At 42.4% G+C, this 22,977-nt stretch overlaps 1 protein-coding gene and 1 long non-coding RNA gene across 2 annotated transcripts in view; both read left to right on the top strand.

The window, feature by feature from the left end:
• LOC309629967 overlaps positions 1 to 22,977 on the top strand; it is a 156,616-nt gene that overhangs the window by 63,619 nt on the left and 70,020 nt on the right. The gene's annotated exons all lie outside the window — the stretch shown is intronic.
• The window catches only part of TM4SF4 (transmembrane 4 L six family member 4), a 31,922-nt gene continuing 13,647 nt past the window's right edge, over positions 4,703 to 22,977 (top strand). Inside the window, exons 1-3 of the mRNA XM_082394497.1 lie at positions 4,703 to 9,201; positions 9,976 to 10,065; positions 22,616 to 22,755. Of these exons, the coding sequence (XP_082250623.1) occupies positions 9,028 to 9,201; positions 9,976 to 10,065; positions 22,616 to 22,755 (404 nt within the window). The 5' untranslated portion in view covers positions 4,703 to 9,027. The remainder of the gene's footprint in view (positions 9,202 to 9,975; positions 10,066 to 22,615; positions 22,756 to 22,977) is intronic.

Raw genomic sequence — 22,977 nt, 5'->3', positions numbered from 1 at the left:
GTTACTCTGAGAAGGTACCTTCTTGTGGGATGACGGTCAGGCGTCTTCACAAGAACGAAGCACAAAATTCTGAGGACAAATCCCTTCAGCCAGGAAGCTTTGAGGGATCTTCGGGGTTTTCTTTCCTCGCTCTGCAGGTGGTAGATGAACCATGAGCCTGGTAGGCAGCTCTGGAAGTCACCAGGAGCTGAACTCATGGTCAGTGAAAACACTAGAGGTGTCCTGGATCAGGCAGAGGTAAGACTCTGTGGATCATGGCAGCTGTGAGATTGTGGCCCATGTGGGGACTCATAGCCAGTGAGTATTTGCACATGGGAGAAGGGAAGTGGCTGATGTTTCTTCTGTCTAAACAGAACTGTCTAGGGAGTTTCCTGGCAGTCCAGTGGTTAAGATTTGGTGCTTTCACTGCCATGGCCCAGGGTTCAAACCCTGGTGAGGGAACTAAGATCCCTCACACTACGCAGCACGGCAAAAAAGAAAAGAAAAAAAAAAACCCACAACTGTCTAAACTGTTTGCCAGAAAGTGTTCAACATGATGTTATTTTTCAGGTGTTCCCCCCAACAGGAGAAAATACCATGCTTCAATCAGGTAGGATAATCTCTCCTCTCCCTCTCTGCCCTCCCCCTAAGACACCCCCCTCACCCCACCTTGCCAGTTACATGCACTCTTAAGTAGCTCTCAATTTAGTTGTGAACAAGCAATGAATGGATACTCTTAAGTGTTAAGTGGAATTTTAAAATGCATTCAAAATTACACAGGAAGCACAAGAGCATGGAAATCCCAGCCTTGGAAACTTTAGGTAATTAACTATATGGTTATTCTAAAAGGGTATCAAAACTGTGGGTTCAAGAAGTAAATAAATGATCCTATCTTGCGTTTCCACAAGTCAGGTTTTATAGTTGTGTGAGGTGGCCGTCATTATCACCATCATCACCATTATCAGTTAATAGTTTATGATGCTTCAATTAAGTGACGGTACTGTACCAGGTACAGTCAAGGACTTAACCTTTCTAAAAGATATAGTCACTGTCTTTAAGGAGTGGTTCATCTCCTTTTCTGGGGCAGAGGTTAAGACAAAAGTTATTGATGTGGTGATAAGTTTGGAAAGTCGATGTAGCCTTGAAAGTCTCAGGAAGGGAGAACGTTGCAGAGTGTTGACTTCTAAAGTCATTGCACAGATAACCAGTGTGACTCCAGTGGCTTACAGGGAAGAATGAAATGCTGCAGAGGTCAAAAAAGAGTGAGGCCTGAGAAATGGGCACTGCATCAGTCTTGCAGTGACTCATTCTATAGTAAGCCCAGGGCAGGAACTAGACAACAAGAGGTTAACAAATCAGGTGGGACCAGGAACTGGAGAGAGGGGCTTGATCACTAAAGGAAACCAAGAAGTAGAGTGGTAGCTCAGGGAAGGAGCAGGGCCGAGGGAAGATGTTTCTAAGAAAAAAATTCAAAAGTGGCAAACTTTGATAATGATTCAAGTTAGTGAACGGGTAAAAAGGAGTTCATTATATAATTTTGTCTACTTGGCAAATTTTTTTTTTGAAGAACAGTTGATTTACAACGTTGTATTAGTTTCAGATGTACAACATAGTGGTTTGATATTTTTATAGATTATACTCTATTTAAAGTTATTATAAAATATTGGTTATACTTGGCAGATATTTTTTAACTTCCTTAATAAAAATTTAGGAAAAGAAAGGTAAGAACCTAACATCTGGGAAGAGGGTAGAGAAACGAGTAAAGGGAGGATACTAAAAGTATATGAGATCACACAGTCTCAGAGGAGGTGTGTTGGAATGGAAACAAGAGCACAGGTGAGAGAATTTACCTTCTTATAGGAAAGATAATAAAAATCAATGAAAATAAGGACAAAATTTGAGTTGAAGAGGAAGTGTTGGTATAAAAATATAACAAAGTTAAAAGGAAGATGAGGGACTTCCCTGGCAGTCCAGTGGTTAAGACTCCACGCTTCCACTGCAGGGGGTGCGGGTGCGATCCCTGGTCAGGGGACTAAGATCCTGAATGCCATGCAGCCAAAAAAAAAAAAAAAAAGGAAGATGAATAAAGGAACTTGAGCTTCCTTTTCCACAAAGTGGAACGAGAGATTATAAGATGCAAAGGAGTGGGGATGAAAGGAGGGAGGACTTGGGGAATGTGGAAAGGGCTAGAATAACAGTCATGGAATGCAGTAGGGAATGAGTGAGTATGAGGGAGAAGACAGACTGCTGAGTGGTAAGGCCCTTCCAGTGGACATCAGCAAAAATTTTTAATGGACCCACACTTTGAGAACTACTGCCTTAAAGCGCACAGAAATCAGTAAGCCAGAGTGATGAGAGCCCTCTCGCAATCTCAGAACCTTCTGAAATCCCCAAGTTGGCAGTAACTATCTCCAGAACAAAGTTTGCTAGAGCAAGTAGCAACTGTCCAAAACACCCCACCCAGGGCAGATCCAGTGGGAAGTCAAAGTGAAGGTGTCCATTTGGCCCAAAATAAGTATACTAATAAATGTGTACATATTCACCGCATGGTCCTAGGATCACAGGTATGTCATATGACATGACCACCAGCATCACCTGGAAACTTGTTAGAAATGCAAAATCTCAAGCCCCACCCCAGACATTCTAAATCAGAATCTACCTTTTAACAAGATAGTAGATGAGTCATATACACACTAAAGTTTGAGAAACCGTGGTCTTTAACTTTGTTAAAAGCTTTGATATACATATAGGTAATCACAATAATGCTAATCTCAACAAAGGAAAATATTGGGCCTCTGCAATGTCCCTCAAGCTGTACGGGGTACTGTGAAGACCACCAAAGACCTCTAGGATGCATTCTATACCCTCTAAGTTTAATCAGCATAGTTATTACTGGGAGAATTTTTTTTTTTTTTTTTTTTTTTTGCAATTATAGTTCAGTCTCCAAAGGAAAGCAGTTTATTTTAACTTTGACTTTCTGTGATTTGGAGCTGGTCATTCGATTTCAAGTGAGTGATGCTTATCGTTCAACACGGGCTTCTGAACACCACCACCAGCAGTGGAAGGGCAGCCCAAGTCAGCCACAGAGTAAGTAAATACTCATCACACCAGCTCCCTACAACAAGACCTGCCTTTTAAATTTTGGGTTTAATATTTTCACCACCCTAGTATTTAGTCTTACCCATAATTTTTGCTCTCTTTGCTCAGTTCTTTTGCAGCTGGGAATCAGTCCTTAAAGTTAGTGTGAGTATCTTTGGGCAGCGGGCCAGTGTAAGCCCTCCCATCTCCCTGAGCACTGCCTTCTCCTTTTATTAAGACAAGCAGTGTGCGGGCTTGGGTTCAAATGCTGACTTGATGTATTCTACTGCAGGGTCCTCAGCAAGCTCCTTACCCCTCTGAGTCTCAGTTTCCTCCCATGTAGGAAAGAGTGAGTTACTGTACCCACTGCAGAGGGACACTGTCACGATTAAATGAGCTAATAATGAAAAGCATTAAAGCCACACCTAGCAAGTAACAAGCATACAATAAATATTAACTATATAATTTTGTTAAAATTTTTTTCTTGGCAATAAAATTTCAAAAGTACATTACCTTCTCAGAGAAGCCTCAATATTTTCCGAATTTTGCTTGTTTTATTTTTTTTTTTTTACTGTTTTCTAGCATATTTGTGAATTTTTAGGAAGTAAATATGACTGGGGAAATACCTGTGCAGAGGCATAGACCAAAAAAATAATATATAATTTCATAAAGTCAGCTTTATAAACATAAAAAAATAAATGCAGTGTTCACATTTCTCTGCCTTTTATTTTTTATTTTTTTTATTTTTTTAAACATCTTTATTGAAGTATAATTGCCTTACAATGGTGTGTTAGCTTCTGCTTTATAACAAAGTTAATCAGTTATACATATACAATATGTTCCCATATCTCTTCCCTCTTGCATCTCCCTCCCTCCCACCCTCCCCATCCCACCCCTCTAGGTGGTCACAAAGCACCGAGCTGATCTCCCTGTGCTATGCGGCTGCTTCCCACTAGCTATCTATTTTACATTTGGTAGTGTATATATGTCCATGACACTCTCTCACCCTGTCACATCTCACCCCACCCCCTCCCCATATCCTCAAGTCCATTCTCTAGTAGGTCTGTGTCTTTATTCCCGTCTTGCCACTAGGTTCTTCATGGCTTTTTTTTCCCTTAGATTCCGTATATATGTGTTAGCATACTGTATTTGTTTTTCTCTTTCTGACTTACTTCACTCTGTATGACAGACTCTAACTCCATCCACCTCATTACAAATACCTCCATTTCATTTCTTTTTATGGCTGAGTAATATTCCATTGTATATATGTGCCACATCTTCTTTATCCATTCATCTGTTGATGGACACTTAGGTTGCTTCCATGTCCTGGCTATTGTAAATAGAGCTGCAATGAACATTTTGGTACATGACTCTTTTTGACCTATGGTTTTCTCAGGGTATATGCCCAGTAGTGGGATTGCTGGATCGTATGGTAGTTCTATTTGTAGTTTTTTAAGGAACCTCCATACTGTTCTCCATAGTGGCTGTATCAATTTACATTCCCACCAACAGTGCAAGAGAGTTCCCTTTCCTCCACACCCTCTCCAGCATTTATTGTTTCTAGATTTTTTGATGATGGCCATTCTGACCGGTGTGAGATGATATCTCATTGTAGTTTTGATTTGCATTTCTCTAATGATTAATGATGTTCTCTGCCTTTTAAAACCATGACATGAATTTCTAAACTTAGTCTACTTTAGAACCTGTGAGTATATTTAATTTTAAAAAGAGGATGAGTAGCCTCAATTAGTGATGTTCCACTTTACGGAGAGTGGGTGGTGGCTGAGTTTCTAGCGAAAGCTAACTTACCACCTACAACCATAGCAGCATAAGGCTAAAAAGAAAGGACGCGGAAACCAATCAATATCTGAGCAGATCTCTCAGAAGAGATTCATCAGCCAAAGTTCATGCCTCTCTGAGGGGTCAAGCTGTGCCCTTTTGTACTGAGACCTGGGAGGGCCACAGCACACCCCTTTGAGTCATGAGGCAGGGTATGCTTGCTCATTCTGATTTTGAAAACAACTGGAGATACTGACGTTTAGGTGTCGATGGTGCTTGCAAAATCCCCAAGTCCAAATCCTAATCAAGCAGTGTCCACCCATCTAAAATGGAGAGAATTATCCAGATTAGTCAGCCTGTAGCTGAGAAGGGCCCTGGATGCGAAGCTAAATGCACACAGGCAGCCCTCCCCGTGTTGATCACAGCACGGTGTATTGAGGCATTACGTCGTGGTAGTTAAGAGCTCGGCCTCTGGAGCCAGATTCCCTGGGTTCGAATCCTACCTCTACCACTGTGGCGGGTTAAAGATGGCCACAAATACTTTGACACTCTTTTCACGCAGAGGTGAGGTCTATGCCCCTCTCCTGAATCTTAGATGACTCTGACCAAGAGGATATGATAAAAGTCGCCCTGTCCCAGTTCTGACTCAGGCCTTAAGAAACTGGCAGCTTCTATTTCTTGTCTCTTGAGCCACCATGTAAAATCTCACTACCTTACTGCAGAGACCATGTACGGACCCCTAAGATTACAGGGGGGAGAGAGGGACCCTACTGAGCCCAATCTTACCACCCTTCCCATCAAGCCACGTGGCATGTGAGTGAAGCCGTCTTGGACCCTAAAAACCAGTGCAATGCAGCCCCTAGCTGATCAAGAGCGAGTAACCCCAATGACAATATGTAGAGCTGAAGAATTACCTGATCTACTTTAAGACGAACAGAAGAACCTAGTCTACTTCTGCTCAGGGGCAGTTAACTCATTTGACCTCTGCGCGTGATTTTTTTTTTTTTTTACCTCTTGTCCCAAGTAAGAGATTGTAATACTGTTGAGGGCAGAAAGTAAGTCAGATTTATTCTGTTCACTAGGACAGCACTTGGCACACTGGTGGACACGTTGTGGGTGCTTCAAACACACTTACTGATTGCACTGAATTGATGATTCTTCATCTATTGCCAGGCGAAGAGTTTAGCAGGCTGAGAAAGCATCACCCAAGTGTTGTGCCTCCCGCAGGAGGGCAGAGTCACCTGGAAAACATCTCCAAGTACACTGCTCGTTGGCTTAGGGGTGGAGTGCCTGCATCACCGCCAGGAACCCCCGGACTTTCTGCTGCTTAATCCCCTGCCATCAAACTTCCAGAGGGTGTGGTCCAAGAGGAGAGCCACCAGACTCATGTTCTTCTCCTTTCCTTTCTGCAAGGATCCCTTTCTGTCCCTTCCAGAGCTGCCAGCTGCTCTCACTTCTGAGGTCTTCTTCCTGCAGGACAGGATCCAAAGTGGGGCTCAGTCCCAGCCACCTCCTCCTCGCTGTCTCTGAAAAGGGGGGCTCTAGCCCTTGTGGTTCAAGGGCTTCACTGCTAAACAGAGTGAACAGCAAACGTCAAGCATGGGTGTCACAAGATCGGTTGCCAGAATCTCATGAATGCCTAGAACAATGACCCCACCCTTCCTGAGGGTGAATTTCACCAAGCCTCCCTCCCCTCCCCATCCCCTTCCCCCAGATTAGGTGTTCCACTTCCTGCTTGCAGGTCTAAAGGCACAATGAATAGCTGAACAATAAATGAATTAATCACCCTCCAATTGTCTGAAGTCAGGGCATTCCAGAAGGGTGACAGTCAGCGTTTCCCTTTCTCCACACAGGAAATAAATGACCTCGGGCCTCTCCCTCATAGTTACTCATGTACCACATCTTCTAAAAATCGTGGAAGAAAACTGAACTGTGGTCCACAGTATCTTTTACTTTCACCTGTTCACTTAGTGATTGGTAACTCCAGTTACTAGTCTGAAAAGTCTAGGACATCAGGGCTGTGTTGCCCAGTGTTATTCAAATGCCTTGGGTAACTTCTAGGGGCAAAAGTCTCTGAAGAAAGAAAAAACTGCCCAGTCCCCAAAGGAGAGCTGCCTAGCTCCAAGGTGGCATCTACAAAGATGAACTCAACACTTACATCCTGAGAACTTTTGTCTTCCACCTGGCACTATTCTCAGAACTCCTTGTCAAAGCCGGTGGGTTACAAAGAAAGCTCATTTGCACCTGCTCAGAGTGTTGGAAAACAACTTCCAGCAAAGTGATAACAGTCCTTACCGGCTGGTGGTAGGAATACAGCTGGTTTTCCTTTTCTTCCTTCTGCTTATCTGTTTATGTGACTTTTCTACCCCTCACCCCACAGAAAAAATCCCGTATTACTTTGTAATAAGAAAAAAAAAATCACAATTGTTTGTCGTTGTTCAGAAGGAAGTATGTCCCACTGTACCCATATACTTCACACATGGCGTCATTCTATTGTTTATATCGAAAAGATAATATTTTGTTAATTTCTAAAAGAGAAAATCTATTAGGGAGACAATAGCCTGGGTTGTGGTGACAAAGAATCTTGTTTTAAAATCTTAACTCCTCGCCTTATTATGCTGGGATGAACTTGCAAAATGTACTTAACCTCTCTGAGCCCTAGTGCCTTCCCCTGTAGAAGGGACATGACATCTTCGTGGTTTGTGCTTAGTACATTATGCATGCTCAATAAACATTTGCTGTTTTTCTTCTCGCCCCAGCCCTGAGATCTCAGAAGGTATCTTTATAGAGCAACCAATGCACATTTCACAGAATCTTCAGCAGGAAACTCAGCGTCCATCCTACCTGACTTCTCTGGAATCCTGTCCACAGCTTCCCTGGTCAAGGGTCCCTGAGCCCTGGCAGAACACTGCCCACTGCTTCCCTGGAAACAGGTGGCCAACTCCATTGTAGGACAGGTCTCACCATGATAATGATGTGACTTGCTTTTTATTTAGCTACAGATTGACTATGAAATTCTACCTACTGTCTTATTCTAACCTCTAGGCTCTCAACAAAGAGCTAGCAGGCTCCGTTTCCACCCCATAGTCCTTCAGCTGTTACAGAGCAACCAGTACTGAGCAGGGTCATTGCATAAGGTGGGGCTGGGGCTAGGCATGGCAGAGACTTTCTTAAAGTGACACAAAGCAAATTAGTAACCGAATCCTACCCTGGGCAGTTGGCAAAATTTCCAGTAGAGGTCCCATCTTACCTCCTCTTACACTCCCTGACTGCTCTGCCTCCAATCTACTCGTCAGTATCTTTCTTCTCCTCCACCCAATGCCGACCTCCCTTTCCCCTTATCCTTTGTAAAGGTGGAGCTTTTTGTTCCTGCATGGAAGCTATAGGTGAACAAGGTGATTGGGAAAACAGTTTTTGCTCTTTCTATCACACCAGGTTGGGAAAGAGATAGAACTTAATAGAGTAGCAAGTATAGAAATAGAGTAATCAGGCAATAAAATAAATAGTTATTCTGATTTTATCCTTTAAAAAAATTCCTGTAGGCCTGAGCTCAGCAATACCCAACAAGACCATCAAATTGTTGTTTTCCTATTGAGGAAAAAAGAAGCTCTTTCAAGTAACTCTTTTGCATGCTAGGCTTTCAGCGGAAAAAACAAAGACACGCACTGTAGACCATTAAGTACTCAGGAGACATGATTTCAGCTAGGATGTAACTCAATTTTACAGTGATTTATAAAGGGCCTGGGGGAAATATTTCTTGATTTGTGTAGGGCCATTGTCAGTTTAAAGGTGCAGTAGTCCCAGATGCTGTTTGTTCCAGCCCTAAGTTCAATCGCAGCAAGGTTGAGTGTCTTGTCTGTGCTGGTGGATTATTAACAGAGGTTATTGGTCTCCATGGCAAAATGATTGCAATGAACGTAATCTTATTTATGAGGGTGCAGAAAAAAAAAAAAAAAAGACTTCGGGTCAGGGAGAATGTATAAATGTCCATCGCCATCGAGGTTCTGCTATATTTGAGAAGCTGAAGCGACTCCAAGGACACAGTTCACAGGCTGATTTTGCTTCTCAGCTCCAAAGTTCGGATTGATCTGGGGACAATTATTACGCCTCTGCGGCGGATAACTCAGAAGAGAGCCTGTGAAGGAGGCATCGAGGGGGCGCGTATCGAGACCTGCATCCTACCTCCCCGGCATGTGCACCGCGAGGTGTGCCAAGTGCCTGGGCGGCACCCTCATTCCCCTCGCTGTGTCTGGCTTCCTGGCTCACCTCCTGCTATTTTTCCCTGGAGGAAAAGTGATAGACAACAATGACCACCTTTCTGACGAGGTCTGGTATTTTGGAGGAATATTAGGAAGCGGGGTCTTGGTGAGTAAGGAAACCTTAAAATCTCCCCAAAGGAGATTTTCCTCTCCATCCTTTTAAAATTGGGTACTTACTGAACAGGAAGAGATTTAGTTGCTAACGAAAGCCCAAGCATCGCATGATGAAAAGTGAGCACTTTAATCTTTTCCCTTCCCCGTTGGGACTTGCCAGAGACATGTGCACTAAATTGACTAAGTAATGAAATCCCCAAGCTTAGGCTGGCAGCTCCCATGGGTCAGTTGACTTCCCTGAACCAAACTGAGAGCCGCATAATATCTTTAACGAGATAATGCTGCGGTGCTGGGTTGAGGAGGTTGGGGAAGGAGCACACATTTTCTAGTTAATCGATTGACTAAAACCCACCAAGAGAAGGAGGTGTGTGTGGGTTCCTCTTCCACTCTTGTGCTAATGATTTCTTTACCCCTTGTTTCCAATAGCAGTTGGGGACCTCTGGTTTAGAGAGAGAGAGAGAGAGATTCATGTTTCATGACAACTGAGGACAAGTTTCTTATCCCTATCCTAACCCACCATGTAAATGGAAACTCAGGGTGTCGTATCTTGACATCTTGCCTTGGAGCTGCAGTTAGGCCAGATAGAACCTAAAGACTCCATAATACTTGTCTACCCACCAGCGAGGCTCCGTTAGCTCTTGCCATCCTCTTTGGTCACCAAGTCCCACGTTGCGGATGTGGTTCCTCACACAGGCAGGCAGGCAGGCTCGGGCCCCCCTTCACATGCCAGACCAGACCCACTCTGAGATGCTTCTTTTGCCGGTAGATGATCTTCCCTGCGCTGGTGTTCTTGGGCCTGAAGAACAATGACTGCTGCAGGTGCTGTGGCAATGAGAGCTGTGGGAAGCGCTTTGCGGTGAGTTTCGGGGCGGGGAGGGAGATGGGGCGGCCACCAGAACTGCTCTGGGGCGCACTGCCTCCTTGCGCTGGACATCATGGGGATGAGTTACCGGCCCCAGGCAGGACTCTGGGGGCAGCTGGTACAGGGATGAAGGTGGGATTCTTGCTGGTGCAAAATAACAATAATCATAAAAATTTAAAACCATAGCCCTCCTACTTATAGCGTATGAGTACCATTTAAAATGTTACAAACAGGCAGGGATATCAGAGTTGGAAAGTTGCAGTGATGCCATATAAGGAATGCATGCTTGGAAGGCAGAGATGGGGGCTGTGACTCTCCATCTGCCACTTCGAAGCCCTGAGACCTTGGGCAAGTCATTTCCCTTCTCTGGCTCTGCATTGTCTCACCTGTAAAGGGGAGCTGGGACAGGATAACAGATGGTAACCTCCTCTCCGCAATAGCCCCCTAAACTCTCCATCCACACCGCTGCCTGCTTCACTGCTTCAGAGGCTCAGCACTTCCCTACCTCTACCTGGATTTTGTCTCTGGCCTTCTGTTTCCTTTCTTGTTTCCTGCAGCCATCCATCTTTAGTGGGCAAGCTAGAGAAACTAGGCTTCACCATTCCAAGCTGGAGTGGGAAGAAGGCTGGGAGTGGGGTTGGGTTCCATTTCCACAACTGGGGTGCCCTCTGCCTTCCTCTGTTCATCTATAAGATGAGGAAGTTGGACTAGATCAGAATGTCCCAAGTACAGACGAGTTCTGCTAGTACACAGATGTGCTCTATCTTTCAATAACATAGAAAGTTAATTTTGATTCTCCTTCAGTCCTCTCGATTCTATCAAGAAAACTCTTATTTTGATGGAAATGTCTTTACTATTTCTAATCCTTTGTAACCTCCCTTTCTACCAAGTTTCCAGCTCCAGGAATGCAAGAAACATTAACTAGAAATTCAATAATATTTTGTTTATGTGTGTTAATGATTCTACTTTTTCATTCAGAGAGGTGATATAAATGAATAAAATAGAGAGTTGACTTACAGAAAAATATTGAGTTCAGGTACATTGACGTGGCAAAAATGAAGAAGGCTGAACTGGAATTACTGGCTGGATGATGAGTAAGACCAGCTCCTGCTCTAATTTCCCGAGATTCAATTGTCCATCTAAGAGAACCCCAATGATGAATTATACACTCTTACCTTAACCTCTTAAAGGGAAAGGTGTAGCGATCTGTCCTGAAACAGAAACATCTCTAACATTTCCTTCTCATCACTATTTGCTCAGTCAATTAAAAAATATCTATTGCCTACATATGAAGTGCTGAGGCTGGTGCACCGCAAATACAATGATGCTTTTCCATGTGAGATCGAGGATCATTCAAAGAGAATGTTCTCACCTTTTTAACACCATCAAGCATTGGTTATTATAGCAACGTTTAAAATCATCATTTACAAAGAGATGTTAAAATCAACCACAATTCATTTGATACAATTATGTAACATGTGATATATATAATGATATTTTACTATACTTAATTATAAAGTAAAGGAATAAATATGTAACTCATTTTCTCTTTGAAATGTAATCCCACTATGCCTTGTGGATTTGGGGGCAATAGGTTGGAAATAAGAATTTGAAAAAAATTAGCAATTAAGAAAGTTGGATGAATTGCTTAGAAATCTAACAGCTCATTCCCTGGTGCTGAGTAGAAGTCTGAAGATTAGCCAGTATAAAACCAGGGTTTTTGTTTGTTTATTTCTTTTGTTTTTAGGTTTATACATAACCAAAGTGAGATGCGAAACAATATTCAAAGTATTGTGCCAAGAGTGTTTTTAAATTAGATTTATGTGAAGTCCAAGAGGAAGGCAGAAAAGTCACATTTTTACAAGCACCGTTGAGTCAATACCATCTGAAACATTTGGTCTGCCCAATTCAAGTTGTCTGATTGGGTTTCCTCACCCCACGGGGGGCATCTGCCCTTGGTGTGGGTTGAGGATGACTCCTCCCAGCCACTGGCTGACCGTCCACAAGGGCAGTGCCCGTCAGAGGACAAGCTCTGCCAGCTGGAAACCAAGACACAGCCAGAGCTGCCCTGTACCAGGGGCAACCACACTCTAGGTGGCCAGCAGAAGGATTTCTTGTTTTGGGTTGATTTGTTTGTTAGTCAGCTGCCAACTTTTAAAAGTAGAGAGATTTCACAAAAAATATCTAGATAACTTACTTCTTTTTCGAAAAACAAAAAATTAACCTCTTACTCCTGGGCCTCTATTTTGGCACAAAAACGACCTGCACTGGGCATGACTGAGCTCTTCACCCACCCCTAAGGGCCACTGGATTCATGCCCCTGCTTTAGAGCCAAGTTTCCTTAATGTCCTGAGGTTCTGGAGCAATCATCAGTTTCTAAAGAAAGGTATTTACAAACATTTTGTCAGACAAAAAGAAAAAAAGCTGTAGCATAATTTGATCAGTACTATAATGCTAAAGACTTGAATTAGTTTTCCAAAGGCTCACAGCCTTCCCCTCCGGGTGTTTAAGGAACACTGGGCTTCTGAGGAACGTGGTGTAAGAAATCCTGTGGGTAGAAAGGTCTGTGAGGCAGGAACAGACTAGGCCAAGGGCTGCTGAGCTAAATCCTGTGGCTGTCTTCACAGCTTTGCTCTCCATCATTTGTTTCCTGGCCTCTCTCTCTCCTCTCTTCTTTGCTGCATCTTTCTGGAATATTCCCCAGAAGTCAGCTGCATTATTCTCTTCCCTTCCCTTGGGTAGTTAAACCAGGACACATGAATCAATAGTGGAAGCAGGATGTGATGGCTGTAGAGATAAAGCAAGACAATGAGCTGGAAAAAAAAAAATCTTGAGGTCACCCAATTGATAGCTTCATAGTGAAACTAAAAAGTAGAGGCAAACTCTCCTCTGAGGCAGAGCAAGACTGAAATCCAGTCCCAGGGATCTGCAATCTTTTAAATAAATTAGGGTAAATGAGAGTTGAGAAAAGGGAGCCCTGGGGCAAAAGCTATGAGAGGAGGGTAACTTCCAAGGTGGGCTTTGGAAACCCTGGCCTGGGTTTGTGGTTAGGTCTCAACCTCGTTCTCCAAAACTGGAGGTGCCCTAGCTGCTGATCTGTGGTTGGTCAGGGTCTCCTGCCCTCTAATCCTTAAAAAGAAAAAAAAAAATTTGACATCTCAGGGTCCAATGGGACAGCTGATTAATTTTATCAACTCTTTCGTGTAAGTATGTTCTTTAATAAGAGCCTTTAGAAGACCTTGACCTTGACTCAAAAGAGTGTCTCTAATAATGGGCCTGATAAAGGAGATATTTAGGGATAGGCTGGCATTTCAGCATCCTGAAAGTATATCAGGCAGATAAAGGCCCCCCCACCCCCATCCACAGGCAGGGCCAGATGGTTGACAGACCTGTTCTGAAGGAAGATCTTGGTTAGGTCATAAATCAGTCTATTCACTGTAGAGTCAGCACTTCTCCCCATGACCAGCTCGGCTCGCCAGTGCCCCTTAGGGATGCTTTCTGCGTAAGCACTTCTGCCATCAGTACTTCCTGAGGCCAAGAGCACTGGTGCTGACAGCCGCCTCTGCGTCCCTTGGAAGGACAGCCCATTTGAGGGGGATTTAAGAAAGACACTTCTTTTGAAATAACAGATTATCTTAAAAGGAGAAATAACGTATGAAACCCTATTTCTTCAGTAAAGGTTTTCTATGCTTCAAAATCCTCTGCTGTAAAATGGACCGTGGCAGTTGCTACTTTTCGTAAGGACATTGCAAGAATGGGGGAAGAGGTTGCAAGCCTTAGTGTGCAGGGCAGGGGAGAGTAGTACCAAGTGCCTGGGGTACTGAGGACACATAGGTCCTCGATAAATGCTTGTTGGATGAATGAAGTAAATGAACGCTCTGGGAGGATTTCAGGTGATTTCCGTACTTTATCAGGCTCAATTCTCACAATAGCCCCTAATGAGTTAGGCGTTAAACTTCTCGTTTCATAAATAAGGAAACTGAAGCTCTTGCAAGTTGAGTTTCTGACCACCACACCCACGACGCCCCAGTCTGTCTTCTGGGCTTCCCAAGACTGAGGCAGAAAATACAGGAGGACATTCACGTTTAAGCGAGAAAACACTTCAAGTAATATCTATGTACCTCTTAGAAAACTTGCTGAGAGGAACCTTCATGCCCACCAGAGATGTTTCCCCAACATGTTGCCACTACCCAAGCCTCAAAATACCATGTCTCCGAACCATCCACCCTTCCCCCATTCTCAACCCCCCGCCCCTCCTCCCTCCGCTTCAGCTGACATAAGTACACACCACGGACCAGGGCAGAGGTGGGATCTCGTCCCACATCGTCTGCCTCCAGAGCCCAGTAGAGGGGGGAGGCCTTAAAGCTGACACATGGTGAATTCGAGAGCATCTTCTTCCATTTCAAGGGAAGTATTTACAGCATATACATTAACACACATTTCTTTAGAAATACAAACTGAACATGTGTGCTGAGCAACCATGAGATAGTCAGCCTGTTTACTTTTATTTTTCTCCCCAGAGCTATACTCTCTGTATTTCTGGAAGGTTAAAGTATGTGAGGCTATGATTATTAAAGCATTATAATATAATAATGACATTTGTCAAGTGCTTGTTAATGTCATGGGAAATTATCCAAATCTTGGAAATAGGCAAAAGAGATTTCTGGGTATCCCCACGGTGAAGTACCAGGCATTATCTAAGAGCCTACCCCACCTGGGGGTTATCTGATTTGCTAGACAATGTGTACATTTGATTCCCTATTTCCTATTTTTGATTCGCTATCTTACATATTATGATCTCTAGGAGACAGGTAGTTATTATCGAGGCTTATTTTACAGAAGAAGAAATGGAGATCTTAGAAAGATGACCTTCCCAAGGTCATGAGGAAGGAACCAGGACTCAAACCCAGATCTGTCTGCCTGTATCCCATGCCCTTGACCACTACACTACACAGTAGTGTCCCCCTTTACTACTTATTCATTTAGAACAGGGAAAACATGTCCATAGTACAAAAACTACAACGGAAGCCACACATTCCTGACTCCAAAGTCTGGCAACGCCCTTCCCCAGAGGTTACCAGTGTTTCCAATTATTGTGTCTCTTTCCAGAAATATTCCAGGCCTTTTGCCTGTTTAGTTTAAAAAACACCAACTTGAAGCATCTGCTCCCTAACATATTCAACTTGATTTCAATAACTTCTCTTTTAACATGAAAAATTTTGTATCATGAAACCCATGATAAATGGAATGGACTTCATCTGATTTTAAGATTGATAATATCTCAGAGTAGTAAATTTAGCAATTTTTTAAAGACTTCTGAACACGAAATGACTTAAAACAAAGTGACATAAAGTGTACCTTGCTTCATGTAGGTCATCCATTCTGGAAAAGTTATGAAAAATTATTTGGAGTATTTTATTTTTATTTCAAGGTGAAATATTTCAAATGTGAATACAAAAACAAAACATACTACCTGTAGTTTTATGAAATTGTAACCTGATGCCATATTTTCTTCAGAAAGTTTTGTAAAGATATAAAACCTTATTGCTTCAGTTGAGGGTCACTGTCTTGCCCTCCTCTGTTATACATCTCTCCCTCCTGTGGGTAACTGTAATCAGGGAAGCAGTACAGACCATAACCATCCATTTTTTTTAACTTTTACTACCAAAAATCAATCTTCCAAATGTTCTAGACTGTACTGTCCAATACAGGAGCCACTATCCACATGTGGCTATTGAGCATATGGAATGTGGCCAATCAAAATTGAGATGTACTAATTTCGTTCTTTTACATGTAGCTAGGGGCAGGACGGGAATAAAGGTGCAGACCTACTAGAGAATGGACTTGAGGACATGGGGAGGGGGAAGGGTAAGCTGGGACGAAGTGAGAGAGTGGCATGGACATATTTACACTGCCAAATGTAAAATAGATAGCTAGTGGGAAGCAGCCGCATAGCACAGGGAGATCAGCTCGGTGCTTTGTGACCACCTAGAGGGGTGGGATAGGGAGGGCGGGAGGGAGGGAGACGCAACAGAGAGGAGATGGGATATATGTGTGTGTGTGGCTGATTCACTATGTTTGTAAAGCAGAAACTAGCACACCATTGTGAAGCAATTATACTCCAATAAAGATGTTATAAATAAATAAATAAATAAATAAATAAATAAATAAATAAATAAATAAATTTTGTTTAAAAAAGTTGAGGTGTACCTGGGACTTCCCTCGTGGTCCAGTGGTTAAGACTCTGCGCTTCCACTGCAGGGGGCGCGGGTTCAATCTCTGGTCGGGGAACTAAGATCCTGCCTGCCGCGAGGCTTGGCCACAAAAAAAAAAAAAAAAATTGAGATGTACCATAAGTATAAAACACATACCAGATTTCAAAGAATTGGTACAAGAGAAGAATGTAAAATATCTTATTAGTGGTTTTTATATTGATTACCTGTTGAAATGATATGTTGGATATGCTGAGTTAAAGAAAATATATTATCAAAATTAATCTCATTTTTTTAAACCTTCTAAGAAGTGTTACTAGAAAATTTTAAATTATGTATATGGCTCACATTATATTTCAGTTGGACAGTGTTGGGATAGAGGTGCTTACAAGGGGGACTCTTCAATAACGGGGAAAATTATCTCATTGCTATTTTATATTAACCTGGTTTTTCATTTACTCAGACTTGCCTAAAATGAGGACTGTTTGCATTTGTGCTCACTTTTTGTGTCTGTAAACATTTGCCTGTTGAAATGTTCCAGGAATGATATCTAAAATCCTCCACTCATCTCACACAGCAGGAATAGCACAAGACAGATTTCTCCTCTCATTACCAGCCAGTGGATGATGAAATCCGGAGTTGTTTTAGTCGAAGGGACCTTCTAGAACCACCCACCCCTTTCTTCTGTTTACCACCAGAAGCCGAGGCCAGGGAGGCAGGGGCCTGGGTGACTCAGGAGGCCGGGACCCTGGTTTCCTCAGGCTTCCAAACTGCCTTCCTGGAAACGTGACCTTTCTTTTCTATTACAGCAATTTTAGATACTCTTCCATTCTTAATAATCAATAGTTTCATGATTCCTGACTAATAATTAGAACTCAAGATCAGAAGGTCAAATAAGCAGAAAGATATTTTCCTTATCTGTCGTTTTATTTCTGTGAGAGAACCAATGTCATTCACAGAGAAATTTGCAAATAACAGACTATCTGGTGCTAGTGGCAGTGTGTTTTGTGTGTGTGTGTGTTTTTGAAGAGGTGGTAGGTACAGGATACTAGACTGGGAGGGAGACCCAGTTCTTTTTTGTTTGTTTGTTTGTTTTTTTGAAGTATAGTTGCTGTACAATATTATATGTTACAGGTGTACAATATAGTGATTCACAATTTTTGAAGGTTATACTCCATTTATAGTTACTATAAAATTTTGGCTATATTCCCCGTGTTGTCCAATATATCCTTGTAGCATGTTTTATACTTAATAGTTCGTACCTCTTATCCTCCAACCCTATGTTGCCCCTTCCCCCGAGACCCAGTTCTTAATCTAGTTCAGCCACCTTCTAGATGTGTGATTTGAGAAAGTCACAAAAGCATGGGTTTTGGAAACAAGTGGCCATGGACTGATCCTAGTTCCACCACTTTACTCTTTGTTTGACTTACAGCAATTATCTTAATTTCTAGTAGTCTCAGTTTCCTGTCTGGAAAATGTAGATAATCACACCCACCTCACAGGTTTGTTGAGAAGATTAAATGAGATAATACATCTAAGGCTGTCACAGAATGAAGCTCTTTGCATTATCTAGAAAGTGAGATGATTGCACTAGAAGGTTTCTGAGATCGTCATTTTTGTGAAAACATAATTATAAGAATATTTAACCATTTATTTAGTGGAAATTCTGGCTTTTGAAGACTTTTAAGCAATTTTAAGATGAGAGACCCTTCCTTCATATAATCTTCTTTTTTAATTGAGACAATCCAATCCATCCCAAGGACAACATGTCAAAAATGTTTCCAGACCACTCAGAGCCTCACTCTGAAAGGATAAGAGGTAAAACATTAGGAAAAACTGACCTGAGCGTAAGCTTCCAATTGCTCTACTGGAACGTTCTGGCCATTCCTAGATTAATACCAGCTGTGTCTAACTAAACAGCAAGTTGATTGGAGCATGGAGGTAGCTCAGAGACAGAGAAGTAGCTAGATAAGCTCTCTTTAAATTGGAGCAGCATCTCCCAAAGTGTGTCGTTGCAAGGGCTCAAGGGAAGAAGTTATAGACTCCTATGAGATCAGAAAACTCTGCAAATTACAATACATACCCAAATATAAGGTGAAACTTTGTATGAAACCACCTCTTATTTTCCCAGAAAGCAGTTTCAAAAAAAGTTCTTTGACTAACGTGAATATATGCATAAGCGTTCTGTGATATATGCATATTTTAAATCACATGTATAAAATATAAAATAATTTTAATATATTGATTTTGAAATATTACTCCTCCCCTCTCATTTATTTTAAAATGTTTTCATTTTTTTTGTTTTGTTTTGTTTTTAATTTTTAATTTATTATTATTTATTTATTATTTATTTTTGGCTGTGTTGGGTCTTCGTTTCTGTGCAAGGGCTTTCTCTAGTTGTGGCAAGCGGGGGCCACTCTTCATCGCAATGCGCGGGCCTCTCACTATTGCGGCCTCTCTTGTTGCGGAGCACAGGCTCCAGACGCGCAGGCTCAGTAGTTGTGGCTCACGGGCCCAGTTGCTCCACGGCATGTGGGATCTTCCCAGACCAGGGCTTGAACCTATGTCCCCTGCATTGGCAGGCAGACTCTCAACCACTGCGGCACCAGGGAAGCCCTGTTTTCATGTTTTTTGACCTTAATGTCTTTGCTCCCACTAAAGACACCATTGGAGCCATCAAAAGTTTCCCACAGCACACCTTTTTTTCCATTTAATGGCATTTTTGTATCCATGTATGATGCTGTCAGCGGAAATTTCACTGTTAGTCATGAATATCAATTCAGATAAGACGAAGACAGTATTCAGACATCCCTCTTGCAAGCATATATTAATGATCCCCACAATTGTAAACACTAAACATACTTATATTAGAATGCCCTTTGAAAGGCTTGTTACCTATAATATCTGGAACTAGGAATTGTGAGGTCAACTTTCCTAGAATAATTAGCAAATCTGTGTTAAGAAGGAAATGTTTAAATAATTCTGTCATCCAACAGTAATTGGGTTGTTTCTGACTAATGTCTTTCCCACACAATACTTGTTTGTTCAAATTTGAGGAAATGTCCTGTTACCTGATGGATGAAATAAGGGCACAGCTCGAAAGCAAGTCCCTCACTTCTGAGGGATAATTTGAGAGCTAATAATTTTCCTAACATTCCAGTATACATAGTATATCCCCTTCTTGGAGCTTCATACATATTAGCATATCACAAAGATTCTTAGAAGTACAAGAGGAATGAAACCTATTTAACTTTATACAATTCAACAATTTCTAAAATTATTCAACAAGATATCCTTTGGAAGAGAGATTGCCTGTTCTAACATGATAAATTGACCCAAATTTTTATTTACTTCTGACCTAGATTATATTCACAATGTTCTTGATGGTGGGAATGGGTTTAGGATACCCTAGGCATAAAAATTAAGAGGAAAAATCTAAATAATGAGTATATGAACTTTAGTCATTGAAAATATCCAATAAGTAGTTATCCAGTGCCTTTGATAAGCTGGGGAGGAAAAAAAAGAAAACCAAACTGTTGGTGGTAGGGGAGGAGCAATGTCCTAACTATCTTCAAATAACCCACTGTCCATGGCTTCAAGGAGTCTGTCCTCTGGTTGGGGAAGACAGACATAAACAGCTATGCAGTAATGCGTTATATATACTGTGCTGTGATGGGAGTTGATACAATCTAGAGCCCTGGAGGTGGGAGATATGGATGCTGAAAACTTGGCCTCTGTACACCAGTGCCAAATTGAATCTCTGAGACAGAGTTTTGGGTGAAGTAGAAAAGAATAGCTTTATTGCTTTGCCTGGCAAAGGGGAACACAGCAGGCTCATGCCCTGAAAAACTGTGTCCCAATGCAGGAGGATTTGGTGAGGAGTTTTATAGCAATGGTTCAAGGGCAGCTTTGCTGATAAGGATCAGGGTGTGTGCAGGGCCTGAACTTCTTTAATCTGGTCTCAAGTGGTCTCCTGATGAGCTTCTCAAGGTTATCAAACTGTGACCTTCTCTGGAATGAAGAATGCTAACATCTTCCATTTGTTGGGGGTTTTAGTTCTATAAAGAGCTCAAAGATATTATTATGTGTATCCCTTGAGATGGAACCAGGACCCTGCCCCAAGGCTGAATTATTGTTTCTTGGCTGTTCCTCCCTTGTCTCTGCATGCCCTCCATTCCCTGATTAGCAACTGTTCAAATCTGCTCTTTGGGATTCTGGGAAGGTCATGGAGGCTAGAGTCTGTTCCCTACAAACAAGAAACAGGGACATGGAAAGGCTTCCATGCCCAGGAACTCCACAGGGTCTTGTTCTGTTTCAATATGAAGAAGGGAATGGTCAGTTCTACATGGGAAGTCAGACACGGTGCATGGAGCCAGAGCTCAGTCTTGGAAAGTTGCACCAAAAATACATTTATAGGGACTTCCCTGGTGGCACAGTGGTTAAGAATCCACCTGCCAAGGCAGGGGACACGGGTTCGAGCCCTGGTCCAGGAAGATCCCACATGCCGTGGAGCAACTAAGCCCATGTGCCACAACTACTGAGCCTGCGTGCCACAACTACTGAAGTCCATGTGCCTAGAGCCCGTGCTCGACAACAAAGAGAAGCCACCACAATGAGAAGCCCGTGCACCTCAACGAAGAGTAGCCCCTGCTGGCTACAACTAGAGAGAAAGCGCGCACACAGCAACGAGGACCCAACGTAGCCAAAAATAAATAGATAAATAAATAAATTTTCAAAAAAACACATTTATATATGATATGACATATGATATGAATATGAATCCCAGCTAAATAGATTACACAGATTCCAGTTGCCCAGGCACAGTTAGATCCTCTCTACACTCTAACCCCACCCTCAAACCCTCAAATATATACTGTAAAAAGATTGATAGTAATACAGGGAAAGGGAAAGAGGAAGTAACTGACATTTAACTTGGGTTATCACATCTAATTTAGGTAGGCTTTATCATGCCCATTTTATAGATGAGAAACTAAGAGCCAGTCATCACACAGAGAAAAGTAGTAAAACAGATTTGAGACTGGGTTCTGCTGACTTTTTTTTTTTTTTTTTTTTTTATTTATTTATTTTTGGCTGTGTTGGGTCTTCGTTTCTGTGCGAGGGCTTTCTCTAGTTGCAGCAAGCGGGGGCCACTCTTCATTGCGGTGCGCGGGCCTCTCACTGTCGCGGCCTCTCTTGTTGCGGAGCACAGGCTCCAGACGTGCAGGCTCAGTAGTTGTGGCTCACGGACTTAGTTGCTCCGTGGCATGTGGGATCTTCCCAGACCAGGGCTCGAACCCGTGTCCTCTGCATTGGCAGGCAGATTCTCAACCACTGCGCCACCAGGGAAGCCCTCTGCTGACTTTTAAACTCTTGTACTTTGCACTACACCTTCATGTCCCAAAGCAATAGAGGTGATCATTTGCCACCTCTATTTACAGAATTATTAATGTTTCCACACTACTCTTTAATTACTGTTTAGAATGGACATTGCCTCTCTAGGCCCTTTTTTTTTTTTTTTTTTATCTCTAAGAGGGAGTTAGCCTGGATGGGCTCCAGGATTGTTTCTGCCTTTTATATTCTATATTCTGTCTTGATTTTATAATTTAAAAAAAAAAAGATGTAGTACAATCTATTTTTCACTAATTAATCTCTGTCATATAAAAATATTTAAAAGAACTGGAATCGTTGGGCTTGTGTAACCCAAAGAAGAGAAAACGTATAGAGGGTGGAAGGGGTGGAGAGATGTCATATAGAAAATATTTTTGTGTAAGATATAAAATATCTTCAGATATTTTAAATGTTGCTACCTCATGGAAGAGAGGTTGGACTTAATCTTTTTGAACTCAAGGAATGTAACTAGGACTGATGAGGAGAATTTCTAGACTTCTACCCTTTCTCATAAGCAGAACCTTCCTGCCACATGAGGCCCCACTGTGACTTAGCCTCAGTGAGATGATTGGACCACAGAACTGAAGATCACTTCCCATTCTAAGATTCTTTGATTCTGTAATAGACTGGTCTTCCATATTAGGCCTGTGAAGGACAATCTGTTCTTAACAAGTTTAAAAATCCTGGTTCAAAGGTATCAAACCATAACTAGCACTTAAGTCATCAATGAGTAGGTGAAAAAGATGGGGATGGGGGTGGAGAAAGGGACATGAGACACCAAAATTCATTCTAGGAGACCCCACAGGCCCCATTTCCAGTAAAAACTGGCTGCATATCCCATAACTTCCCCATATTCACCATGCTCAATGACAGGCCAGTTTGGCGTGCTGTGTGTAATCTCTGGATACCTTAAGAACCTGGCGGTCTCTCTCCTTCTCTTTCAGATGTTCACCTCCACAATATTTGCTGTGGTTGGAGTCTTGGGTGCCGGATACTCATTTATCATCTCAGCTGTCTCAATCAACAAGGGTCCAAAATGCCTCATGGTCAATAATAGCACGTGGGGCTATCCCTTCCTGGACGGGTAAGGTACACCCTTCAATGCTCACATGTCACCATTGGGGGCACCAGCAGGTAAAGGCCCATGGGGGATACCGCTCAAGGTCTGCCATCTTCAGTTTACAAGTCTCAGGCATGTTGCTCCTTTGAGGCAGAGCTGGAGTTGTGGGGTGAAGTTACACAAGATCTCACCTCTAGGTGCTCTTTTGACAGACACCAGGAGAAATAATGGAAGAGGGCACCTCAG

Source organism: Balaenoptera borealis (genome assembly GCF_965194805.1).
Source record: "Balaenoptera borealis genome assembly, chromosome: 5".
Classification (NCBI taxonomy): domain Eukaryota; kingdom Metazoa; phylum Chordata; class Mammalia; order Artiodactyla; family Balaenopteridae; genus Balaenoptera; species Balaenoptera borealis.
This window is presented reverse-complemented; position numbering and strand designations above follow the sequence as displayed.